We start from the raw sequence: 12,949 nt of genomic DNA, 5'->3' as shown, positions 1-12,949 counted from the left end.
TATGATATGAGATCCGGAGAATAGGGAGGGCAGGTTTAATACCCTGCAAATCTGTCTGTATCGTGGAGCATGTTAGTACCACTGTCTGTATAGTACAGATGTAGGATCTTCATTTGAGCCAGTTTGCTACAGCAGGAAAATAATAATGGAATTATTATAATGTGGATTATAATTAATGGCCATTTTTCTAGGGGTTGATACATTTTTTTGTAAAGGAAAAGTCTGACATTACAAACTTCCGAAGCCTTTTTAAACCTCAAATACACTACAACTGTTAAATATAATGCATTGCAGGAAAGTTATTTCACAACAAGGTGATCAAATTACGATCCAACATCTGTACTAGGCAGGGTTTTGTACCACAATGAGTGTTTGATATGAATGACTAACATTAATTAGATAGCACACACTAAAGATCTGAAAATAACCTATTATTCTGTGGCGTACGCAGGGAGAACAGAAAACGAATTAAATTAAGTTGTATTGGATTCCCCAAGCTTTACCAACTGACGATACAACACCCACCTGTTCTCTTTCTGTAGCCTGCAGCTATGACAGCTCTGACTGACTGGACGATAGTATTATACATTTCTCTGTTTGATATATATTTAAAAAAAAGAAACAGACAGAAAATATAATATAAAGTAAGTCTGGATGCTGTATTGTTCTAGATAAACTAGACGTATTGCCATTGAAGCATCAAAATAAAACATCCAATAAAATGTCTCCAACTGGATGATGGGTGAGTTAGTGTTCTGAGGGGAAAGTACATCTACATAAATATCAGACTCATCTTACGATTCATATACTGATCCGGGACCAAACATTTAAGCTAGTAGTCACCAACTGATGTTTTCTTTTGTTTGTTATTTTTACAATCATTGACCACCGACTAGTCGCATAAAAAGGCTGTCCTGCAGATCATTTTCTGTATTTCGTCACTTTCCTGTACATAGCCATTTTCAATATTAAAAAGGAGAAAGAGGAAGACATATCCTCTTCTGGTTGTTGACTTTCCCAAGTATAGTATGAGCTAACTGCTGTTGAGCAAACCTGGGTTCATATAGTATTTGTTTTCTTCCAAATACTTTAAGCGTTTGAGCCTGTCTCGAGTGCCAGATGGGAGGGGTTTGCTTTTGGGTCTATTCCATTGGCTTTATTGCGCCAGACAAGCTCAATCAAGCGCAGATTAAGTACTTGAAAGAAAACAAATACAATCTGCACCCAGGTCTGCTGTTGAGTGGATGATGAGGTGGAACCATGGTCTGTGATGCTGACGTTCAGTGGTTACTATGGGATCTGTCTCAGTCTCAAGCAGCGCTGGACACAGCCAGCTTCTTCAGGTGGTCCATGAATACCTGTAGACTGACGTCATCTGTCAGGATTGGGGCTCCCGACTCCTACACACAGAGAGGACGAGAGTGGAATTCAGTTATATAACCTGGGAAAGTGGTTACACCCTGGAGGCTCTTCAGAGGAGGAAAGGGAGGACCATCCTCAGTGAATTTCATAAAAATAATTAAACATGAAAAAAAGTGAGAATTTTTAAATAAAACTATTCACGTCACCAAATAATGTATTAAAAAACACACTGTTTTTTAAAGGTCTACAGTAGCCTCAACAGCACTCTGTAGGGTAGCACCATGGTGTAGCAGGAGGACCGGTTCTCACCCCCTTCCATAGACTTACACAGTAATTATGACAATTTCCGGAGAACGTCATCCAACCTATCAGAGCTCTTGTAGGATGAACAGACATGTTGTTCACCCAATCAAAGGATCAGAGAATAAATAGTAATGAAAGCATAAGCTACATCTAGCTAGCATTGCAGTGCATAAAATGTAGTGAGTAGTTGACACAGAGAGAGAAAGACAATAGTTGAACAGTTTTGAACAAACTAATTTCTTCAAAAATTAAGGAGAGGCAAGAGAGAAAGAGAGAGCTATATTTCATTGTATTTTATCCACTTTCACTTACTTATCTAATGAATGCAGCTAGCTAGTTTAGCCTACTCAAACACCCGGCTCAAACAGAGAGGGATGCTATGTTAGCTAGCTGACTATGGCTATCCAAAACGGTAACTCTTCCAAGTCAAGGTAAGCTTTTGGCTTTATCAATTTATTACCACTGGGGCCCACCGGTGTAACTGCTAAACTGCTTGCTGACTGTACTGCATGATTGTAGCTAGCGGGTTTACTAAGTTCTAGTAGCTATGTTGACTATGACGTTAGCTAATATGGTTACAAAGATGCATGCTGTTTGTAGCGATTAGCAGTAATGATATGAAGGTTTGGCTTGGAAAGTTTTTTTTGCATGGTCACAGACAGTTGATGTGTTGTACACTGAAGTCCACAAGTGAAGGGAAAAGGTGAGAGAAGGAGAGTGAGTAGATATAAGTAGGAATTATACAACGCGCAAAGTGATCATGCTGTTTGAATGTGGAAGCTATGAAAGTAAATTGTGTTTGCACGTGATCAGAGGTGTATTCATTCCACCGATTCTGTTGAATGAAACGGGGATAAACATACCTGAATTTGTCCAATAGAAACTCTTGTTTTGCAAACATGGTTGGAACTAATTTTTATTTTTTATTTTTTATTTCACCTTTATTTAACAGGTAGGCTAGTTGAGAACAAGTTCTCATTTGCAACTGCGACCTGGCCAAGATAAAGCATAGCAGTGTGAACAGACACACACAGATTACACATGGAGTAAACAATAACAAGTCAATAACATGGTAGAAAAAAAAGAGAATCTATAACAATGTGTGCAAAAGGATGAGGTAGGCAATAAATCGAATAATTACAATTTAGCAGTTAACACTGGAGTGATAATCATCAGTGATCATGTGCAAGAAGAGATACTGGTGTGCAAAGAGCAGAAAAGTAAATAAATAAAGCAGTATGGGGGTGAGGTAGGTAAATTGGGTGGGTAGTTTACAGATGGACTATGTACAGCTGCAGCGATCGGTTAGCTGCTCGGATAGCAGATTTTTAAGAGTGTTGAGGGAGATAAAAGTCTCCAACTTCAGAGATTTTTGCAATTCGTTCCAGTCGCAGGCAGCAGAGAACTGGAAGAAAGGCGTCCAAATGAGGTTTTGGCTTTAGGGATGATCAGTGAGATACACCTGCTGGACGCGTGTTGCGGGTGGGTGTAGCCATCGTGACCAGTGAACTGAGATAAGCGGCACTTTACCTAGCATGCCTTGTAGATGACCTGGAGCCAGTGGGTCTGACGCGAACATGTAGCGAGGGCCAGCCGACTAGGGCATACAGGTCGCAGTGGTGGTCGTATAAGGTGCTTTAGTAACAAAACGAATGGCACTGTGAAAAACTGCATCCAGTTTGCTGAGTAGAGTATTGGAAGCATTTTGTAGATGACATCGCCGAAGTTCGAGGATCGGTAGGATAGTCAGTTTTACTAGGTAGTTTGCGGCGTGAGTGAAGGAGGCTTTGTTGCGGAATAGAAACCGATTCTTGATTTGATTTTGGATTGGGATGTTTTGATATGAGTCTGGAAGGAGAGTTTGCAGTCCTAGCCAGACACCTAGGTACTTATAGATGTCCACATATTCTACAGGTCGGAACCGTCCAGGGTGGTGATGCTAGTCGGGCGTGGCGGGTGCAGGCAGCGAACGTTTGAAAAGCATGCATTTGGTTTTTACTAGCGTTTAAGAGCAGTTGGAGGCCACGGAAGGAGTGTTGTATGGCATTGAAAGCTCGTTTGGAGGTTAGATAGCACAGTGTCCAAGGAAGGGCCGGAAGTATTAGAATGGTGTCGTCTGCGTAGAGGGTGATCAGGGAATCGCCCGCAGCAAGAGCAACATCATTGATGTATACAGAGAAAAGAGTCGGCCCCGAGAATTGAACCCTGTGGTACCCCATAGAGAGCTGCGCAGAGGACCGACAACATGCCCTTCGATTTGACACACTGAACTCTGTCTGCAAAGTAGTTGGTGAACCAGGCAAGGCAGTCATTAGAAAAAGCGAGGCTACTGAGTCTGCCGATAAGAATATGGTGATTGACAGAGTCGAAGCCTTGGCCAGGTCGATGAAGACGGCTGCACAGTAATGTCTTTTATCGATGGCGGTTATGATATCGTTTAGTACCTTGAGCGTGGCTGAGGTGCACCCATGACCGGCTCGGAAACCGGATTGCACAGGAGAAGGTACGGTGGGATTCGAGATGGTCAGTGATTTGTTTGTTGACTTGGCTTTCGAAGACCTTAGATAGGCAGGGCAGGATGGATATAGGTCTGTAACAGTTTGGGTCCAGGTGCTCCCCCTTTGAAGAGGGGATGACCGCGGCGCTTTCCAATCCTTGGGGATCTCAGATGATACGAAGGAGAGGTTGAACAGGCTGGTGATAGGGGGTGCGACAATGGCGGCGGACAGTTCAGAAATAGGGGGTCCAGATGTCAAGCCCAGCTGATGTGGGTCCAGGTTTTTCAGCTCTTTCAGAACATCTGCTATCTGGATTTAGGTAAAGGAGAAGCGGGGAGGCTTGGGCGAGTAGCAGCGGGGGGGCGGGGCTGTTGGCCAAGTTGGAGTCGCCAGGAGGAAGGCATGGCCAGCCATTGAGAAATGCTTGTTGAAGTCTTCGATTATCACGGATTTATGGGTGGTGACCGTGTTACCTAGCCTCAGTGCAGTGGGCAGCTGGGAGGAGGTGCTCTTGTTCTCCATGGACTTTACAGTATCCCAGAACTTTTTGGAGTTAGAGCTACAGGATGCAAATTTCTGCTTGAAAAGCTGGCCTTTGCTTTCCTGACTGACTGCGTTATTGGTTCCTGACTTCCTGAACAGTTGCATATCGCGGGGGCTCTTCGATGCTATTGCAGTTCGCCACAGGATGTTTTGTGCTGGTCGAGGGCAGTCAGGTCTGGAGTGAACCAAGGGCTATATCTGTTCTTGGTTCTGCATTTTTTGAACGGAGCATGCATGTCTAATATGGTGAGGAAGTAACATTTAAAGAATGACCAGGCATCCTCAACTGACGGGATGAGGTCAATATCCTTCCAGGGTACCCGGGCCTGCTCGCAGAAGTGTTTTAGGGAGCGTTTGACAGTGATGAGGGTGGTCGGTTGACCGCGGACCCGTGGCGGATACAGGCAATGAGGCAGTGATCGCTGAGATCTTGATTGAAGACAGCAGAGGTGTATTTGGAGGCAGGTTGGTCAGGATAATGTCTATTAGGTGCCATGTTTACGGATTTAGGGTTGTACCTGGTGGGTTCCTTGATGATTTGTGTGAGATTGAGGGCATCAAGCTTGGATTGTAGGACGCCGGGGTGAAGCATATCCCAGTTTGGTCACCTACAGAACAAACTCTGAAGCTAGATGGGGAGCGATCAATTCACAGATGGTGTCCAGGGCACAGCTGGGAGCTGAGGGGGGCGGTAGCAGGCGCAACAGTGAGACTTATTTCTGGAGAGATTAATTTTTAAAATTAGAAGTTCGAACTGTTTGGGCATAGACCTGGAAAGTATGACAGAACTTTGCAGGCTATCTCTGCAGTAGATTGCAACTCCTCCCCTTTGGCAGTTCTATCTTGACGGAAAGTGTTATAGTTGGGTATGGAAATCTCAGAATTTTTGGTGCCTTCCTAAGCCAGGATTTGACACGCAGACATCAGGGTTGGCAGAGTGTGCTAAAGCGGTGAGTAAGGCAAACTTAGGGAGGAGGCTTCTGATGTTGACATGCATGAGGCCAAGGCTTTTTCGATCACAGAAGTCAACAAATGAGGGTGACTGGGGACATGCAGGGCCTGGGTTTACCTCCACATCACCCGAGGAACAGAGGAGTAGAAGGATGAGGGTGCGGCTAAAGGCTATCAAAACTGGTCGCCTAGAGCGTTGGGACAAAGAATAAAAGGAGCAGATTTATGGGCGTGGTAGAATAGATTCTGGGCATAATGTGCAACAGGGGTATGGAGGGGCAGCGGGTACAGCGGAGGCAGCCCAGGCACTGGGTGATGATAAGAGAGGTTGTATCTCTGGACATGCTGGTCTCAATGGGTGAGGTCACCGCATGTGTGGGGGGTGGGACCAAAGGAGGTATCAGAGGTACGGGAGAGTGGAACTACAGGGTCCATTGACAAACCAAGAACAATGATAATGATAACTAGCCTGAACAACAGTATGCAAGGCATATTGATATTTGAGAGAGACATACAATAAGGCATAAAGTGATTGCAGGTCTTGATTGGGAGAGCTAGCTAAAACAACAGGTAAGATAACAGCAGCAATAASAGGGTGCTAGTCTAACACAGCAACAACAGGTAAAAATGGCGACGACTAGGCAGAGAGGGTCGGATTAYCTACACACAGATCCTGAGTTAAAGCACAGAGCCGACAGATAAACACAAATAAACAGAATGGAGTACCGTGAATTAATGGACAGTCAAGCATGCATCAGCTATGTAGCCAAGTGATCATAGTGTCCAGGGGGGATTACATCCTAGATCAACTAGCTGCAGGCAATAGTGTGCAAGGCGGTATTGAATGTGCCACTGTCTGTCACCTTGATTACTCAAAATGTTCTCTCGACCTGTGCACTTAAGTTGTAAACTTTCATTCATAGACAAGATTGTAGCAACCTCATGATCATTCGGTATAGTAAAAATCTGAGTATCACATAGTAGCCTAAACCTATCGATGTTACATTGAGCTGGGTGAATGGAATATGAATGACAGTCATCCAATATGCTGTAATAGAAATAAGGCCATGCTCATGAAGAAAATGAGTGTCCTCCCTCATCTTAAATGGTACCGACCGCCACTAAGTTACACCTTCATTATCCACAAAAAAATGTAAGATGACTACACTACTTTGTGTAGACTTTACATGCTTGTGTAAAAGAAACAGACAACAAGTAAGAGTTGGGACTCTCTCTCCAGCTACCTGATGACTTTCAATACGACATTAAGCTGAGTCAGGCTGAACCACAGTGGACCCTATGCTCCTCCAGGATCAACAGTCATTATTGCACACACATGCCATTCAGAAAGAGACAACGTGCTTATCCTTTACATAATAAAATACTAAAAACACCATCCTTAGCAGTATGTACTTTTAATTAATAGTATCTTCTCTAGTTCCTGGGTAAAAAAATATAAATAATAATCAGTAGAAGTCTTACCTGGCCCCATGCATACATGTTGTTGTGGGTTTGTGATGGGTTAACTTTAGATAGCAGGAAACGAGCCTAGAAAACAACAAGAACATCAATACAGGAAGTTAAATAGACTTGACAGTTGACATTCACATAGATTTTAGCGAGTGTGTGCATGTACCTGTGATCCGCCAAACTCTGTGTCTATGTAGCGGGGCATAGGGAAGCGGCTGTGCAGGATCTCCTGGGCGTCGTCCGCTGGAGCRTGCAGCAGGTGGCGGAAGTTCTCGTACTCGGGCATCTCCTGGTAGCCTGCCTTACGCCACTGAGACACAGTCTGATGGATAGACAGAGAGAAAGGGTTAGAGAGAGGCCAGTGAGAGATGTCCTGAAGACATGAATAATTACATGTAGACGTTTACAGATCTGAGAAATTAAGAGAAGTCTGTTTAGGAGCAGATTGGTTTTGCTTGACATTATTTCAATAGCAAACAATGACACTGGATTTAATGTATTTCTTTTTTTCAAACAATACAAAACATACACATACAAACATCAACGACCTCACACCCCCATCTCCAGCGCCCGCATCCCTCTCCGCCACATGGCCTCAAACGGCACCATTTTGTTTGTCTCCGTCATCCACGTATTTTCAATATTTAGATAATAAAGCATCTGACATCTCCATTGTGTTAACGATGGAGTATTGGTTGATTTCCAATTTAAGTATACATTTTTTAAAGATGATTGCTGAGAAAAGTAACTCTATGCACCCTCATATGCCATATCTTGAAATATGCAAACAGATTAAAAGTACATTTACAATGTAATACTTCTGACAGCTAACTTTCTAACTCCGCCCATAACTTCTGGACTTTATAGCATTACCAGAAGGCATGGATAATTGAGTCATTGTTAGTTTTACACTTAAGACAGGACTCTTGTATATTATTAAGCGTACATTTTCGTTAACTAATTTAATTAGTTATGCTCCAACATTCCCTCCATCTTGTGCTAATATAAGTCTTGGTTCCAATAGTTTATATTTTTTCTAAGAGGTTGTCAGTTGGATATGCTCTCTGCAAGGTTCTGTATAGCCTACCTATCATATGAACATCCTTTTCTGACTCAAATAGGATTCCCTCAAGATTGCTCTGATGACCAAGAGAGTTCAAATCAAACATTATTAAGTTGCATGTATTTGAAAATATCTACATTATTGGTCAGTCCAAAATAGCTTTTTAATTTTGTCAAAGAAATAAATATATTTCCTATTACCAAGTCATTTACGGTTTCTATGCCTTTAGTTTTCCATGTGGACCATATTATCGGTGAATTGTGAAAAGCTATCCAAGGATTGTTCCATAGGGTTGTGTTTTTGGGGAGTGATAATAGTTTTGGTAGAATACGTATAATTTTCATCAATATTGTTATAGTGTTCTTAACTATGAAGTTAATGTTCTTAGCTTTATCCTTTGAAAATAGACACGTGAAAAGATTTGGGGATGCACATGCTCATCTTCAATATGTACCCATTGTTCCTCTTTAGTGCACTTAACAATATGTCGCAAGTAAAAGCCCTGGGTGGCGAGTTGATAGAATTCCAAGTCTAGAAGGTTAAAACCCCCCTCAGACTTAGGAAGTCTATGAGCATTATTTGCCCATAAACAAGTATGTTATGAAGGAGTATAGTTTTTTAAAGAATGTCTTTGGTGGGGTAATTAGAATTACTGAGAATAAACATAAAATATTTGGGAGCCATGCCATTTTGAAGTGGTTTATTTTACCTGTAAGATTTGCTTATAAAGATCTTTATATAAAGTTGAAGTCGGAAGTTTACATACACCTTAGCCAAATACATTAAAACTCAGTTTTTCACAATTCTTGACATTTAATCCTAGTAAACATTCCCTGTCCTAGGTCAGTTAGGATCACCACGTTATTTTAAGAATGTGAAATGTCAGAATAATAGGAGAGAGAATGATTTATTTCAGCTTTTATTTCATCACATTCCCAGTGGGTCAGAAGTTTAGTACACTCAATTAGTATTTGGTAGCATTGCCTTTAAATTGTWTKACTTGGGTCAAACGTTTCAGGTAGCCTTCCACAAGCTTCCCACAATAAGTTGGGTGAATTTTGTCCCATTCCTCCTGACAGAGCTGGTGTAACTGAGTCAGGTTTGTAGGCCTCCTTGCTTGAACACGCTTTTTCAGTTCTGCCCACAAATTTTCTATATGATTGAGGTCAGGGCTTTATGATGGCCACTCCAATACCTTGACTTTGTTGTCCTTAAGCAATTTTGCCACAACTTTGGAAGTAGTGCTTGGGTCATTTTCCATTTGAAGAACATTGCGACCAAGCTTAACTTCCTGACTGATGTCTGAGATGTTGCTTCAATATATCCACATAATTTTTCCTGCCTCATGATGCCATCTATTTTGTCAAGTGCACCAGTCCGTCCGGCAGCAAAGCACCCCACAACATGATGCTGCCCACCCTGGTGCTTCACGGTTGAAATGTGTTTCTTCAGCTTGCAAGCATCCCCCTTTTCCTCCAAAACATAACGATGGTCATTATGCCAAACAGTTCTATTTTTGTTTCATCAGACCAGAGGACATTTCTCCAAAGGTACGATCTTTTTGTCCCCATGTGCAGTTGCAAAACCGTAGTCTGCTTTTTTATGGCGGTTTTGGAGCAGTGGCTTCTTCCTTGCTGAGCGGCCTTTCAGGTTATGTAAATATAGGACTCGTTTTACTGTGGATATAGATACTTTTGTACGTGTGTCCTCCAGCATCTTCTCAAGGTCCTTTGCTGTTCTGGGATTGATTTGCACTTTTCGCACCAAAGTACGTTCATCTCTAGGAAACAGAACACTTCTCCTTCCTGAGCGGTATGACAGCTGCGTGGTCCCATGGTGTTTATACTTGCGTGCTATTGTTTGTACAGATGAACATGGTACCTTCAGGCATTTGGAAATTGCTCCCAAGGATGAACCAGACTTCTGGAGGTCTACAATTTTTATCTGAGGTCTTGGCTGATTTCTTTTGATTTTCCCATGATGTCAAGCAGAGGCACTGAGTTTGAAGGTAGGCCTTGAAATGTATCCACAGGTACACCTCCAATTGACTCAAATTCTGTCAATTAGCCTATCAGAAGCTTCTAAAGCCATGACATTTTCTGGAATTTTCCAAGCAGTTTAAAGGCACAGTCAACTTAGTGTATGTAAACCTTTGACCCACTGGAATTGTGATACAGTGAATTATAAGTGAACTAATCTGTATGTAAACAATAGTTGGAAAAATGACTTGTGTCATGCAAAGTAGATGTCCTAACCGACTTGCCAAAACTATAAATTGTTAACAAGAAATTTGTGGAGTGGTTGAAAAACTAGTTTTAATGACTCCAACCTAAGTGTATGTAAACTTACGACTTCAACTGTATGTGTTGTTTGTTGTCACTTATTAAGCATCCTAAGTATTTTATATTTTTTTGTGGTCAATATAAAGGATTGCTGTAGATCATGAGTTATTATTTTTCTTATTGCCATTATTTTGTTTTTTCCCACTTGAATTTCATATCCTGAGTATTCAGAAAATATTTTTAGCAAGGGGGGCATTGAGTTTTCACTACTGGTCAGGTATTTTAGGAGATAATCTGCAAATAAATGTAGTTTATATTCATGTTCACCAAATATTCATACCCGTTACGTTTGTGTCCTGTCTAATTATTTCTGCAAGCGGTTCAATTGGCAGTGCAAACAGGAGGGGGGGGGACATCCCGTTCTTGTACCCCTTTCTAAAGCAATTTCTAAAGCAAGATTTTACTGAGTCACAGTTCATATAAGGAAATCAGTCAATAGAAAAATTAATTAGGCCCTAATCTATGGATTTCACATGACTAGGCAGGGGCGCAACCATGGGTGGGCTAAGGGCATAGGCCCACCCACTTGGGAGCCAGCCCCTCCCACTGGGGAGCCAGGCTCAGCCAATCAGAATTCGTTTTTCCCCAGGAAAGGGCTTTATTACAGACAGAAATACTTCTCAGTTTCATCAGCTGTCCGGGTGTCCTGGGCTGTCGTGGCAACATGTGGTCTGCGGTTTTTAGTCCTTTTATTTCAGCTAATGAAACATGGGACCAACAGTTTACATGTTGTATTTATATATTTTGTTCAATATATTATTTCTGTATATTTTTGCTTAAGGTAATTTATATAATATTTGTATTACATTTATTATTTCAGTTGGAAAGTTGAAAGCTTCAAAAGATTTGAATAGAAAAGACCATTCAAGACAGTCGAACGCCTTTTAGTATCAACAGCCATTATTGATAAAGTGAGTGTACAAAACATTAGGAATACTTGCTCTTTCCATGACAGACTGACCAGGTGAATCCAGGTGAAAGCTATGATCCCTTATTCATGTCACCTGTTAAATCCACTTCAATCAGTGGTTACCAACCGATCGTTTGCAATCGACTGGTCGATCTCCAAACCATTCTTAGTCGATCACCAAACATTTCTGAAAAACCCCCAACAATAAAGCCTTGTGTTCCTAATTTTTGTATTTGTTTTCGCATTGTTGGCGGTAGGTGCACTTGATTCAGCAGCCCTAGTGCTGGGAAGGCAAAGTGTTCTCATTTTGAATCATTTCATGTGTCTGAAGGTTGAACTCCGCCTACTCGGCAGGCCCAGAGATCAAATCAAGGGCACCTAAAGGCCTACCGCTGGCAAATCAGACAGCGTCTTTCTCCACAGTTTCCACGAATCATAGACTGTAAAAGGAAGCCTCTAACGCACAGAAAAGTTGATCATGAGAGATTTCAAAACTTTTAAAACCATAACTAGAGAGAGACTCAACTAATACAGCAAAGAGCTGCTGTTTTTATGAGTAAGTTCATTTAAAGTTGATATTCAGCACTATCAACACTTTGTTCAACAGTTTTATTAGCCATTAAATGCGTGTTCTCCCTACTTCCACTCACGCTACAACCAGCACTTCAGCTGCAATAAAAGAGTATAGCTCTTTTATTTCATTTCGATAAGCCTGCGTTGTTATTATTTGCGGCTTGTTTTTTTTGTATGAAGGAATACATTACTTTCTCGGTTCATAGGAGTAACATGAATTGCTGCATGAGGCAGAAATAATGAGGCAGTTGGAAGACTGTCTCTTTTTCTCAGTGGAGAGAGGAGGGACGGTGAGTCAGGTGATCAGCAGCCTCACCGCTGCTCTCTCCCTCCCCTCACACTGACCATCTGATGCAGGCCATCAGTCCAGTAAAAAAAAGCTAATTATTATGCTCACTCAGCTGTCTCACAAGTAATAAAACAAATAATATTTTACCAGTGTGATCATATAGCTAAAATTTGGAAAATATAATTTCAAGAAGAACAACAATGGCAGGGCAATTCAAGTGTAGCCAATATGCAGTGATAATGTATTYGGCCTATAGCCTACTGCACAAACCTCATTGCTACAGAACTGGTTTTAATAGGTTCATGTTGCATAGGCTTATGTTTTTTAAGTAATGTAAAAAAAATCTGAGTGGTAGATCTCGGGTTGCATTTTGACGGAGAAAGTGATCTTGACTCAGAAAAGGTTGGTGACCACTGGTGTAGATGAAGGGGAGGAGACAGGTTAAAGAAGGATTTTTAAGCCTTGAGATAATTGAGACATGGATTGTGTATGTGTGCCATTCAGAGTGTGAATGGGCAAGACAAAAGATTTAAGTGCCTTTGAACGGGGTATGATAGTAGGTGCCAGGCACACCAATTTGAGTGTGTCAAGAACTACAACACTGCTAGGTTTCCTGTGTGTATCAAGAATGGTCCACCACCTAAA

At 41.7% G+C, this 12,949-nt stretch overlaps 1 protein-coding gene across 2 annotated transcripts in view; it reads right to left on the bottom strand.

Moving 5' to 3' along the window:
- Positions 1 to 615: 615 nt before the first annotated feature.
- Positions 616 to 12,949, bottom strand: part of LOC111963464 (protein transport protein Sec23A) — a 49,570-nt gene continuing 37,236 nt past the window's right edge. For both annotated transcript variants that reach the window (XM_023986920.2, XM_070443420.1), the window contains exons 16-18: positions 7,294 to 7,449; positions 7,140 to 7,205; positions 616 to 1,400 (exon numbers count right to left, since the gene is read on the bottom strand). In XM_023986920.2, coding sequence (XP_023842688.1) covers positions 1,311 to 1,400; positions 7,140 to 7,205; positions 7,294 to 7,449 — 312 coding nt within the window. In that variant the 3' untranslated portion in view covers positions 616 to 1,310. The remainder of the gene's footprint in view (positions 1,401 to 7,139; positions 7,206 to 7,293; positions 7,450 to 12,949) is intronic.

This window comes from Salvelinus sp. IW2-2015, linkage group LG4q.2 (assembly GCF_002910315.2).
Source record: "Salvelinus sp. IW2-2015 linkage group LG4q.2, ASM291031v2, whole genome shotgun sequence".
In the NCBI taxonomy this organism is placed as follows: domain Eukaryota; kingdom Metazoa; phylum Chordata; class Actinopteri; order Salmoniformes; family Salmonidae; genus Salvelinus; species Salvelinus sp. IW2-2015.
The sequence above is the reverse complement of the archived record's forward strand: the minus strand, read 5'-3'. Positions and strand labels throughout refer to the sequence as shown.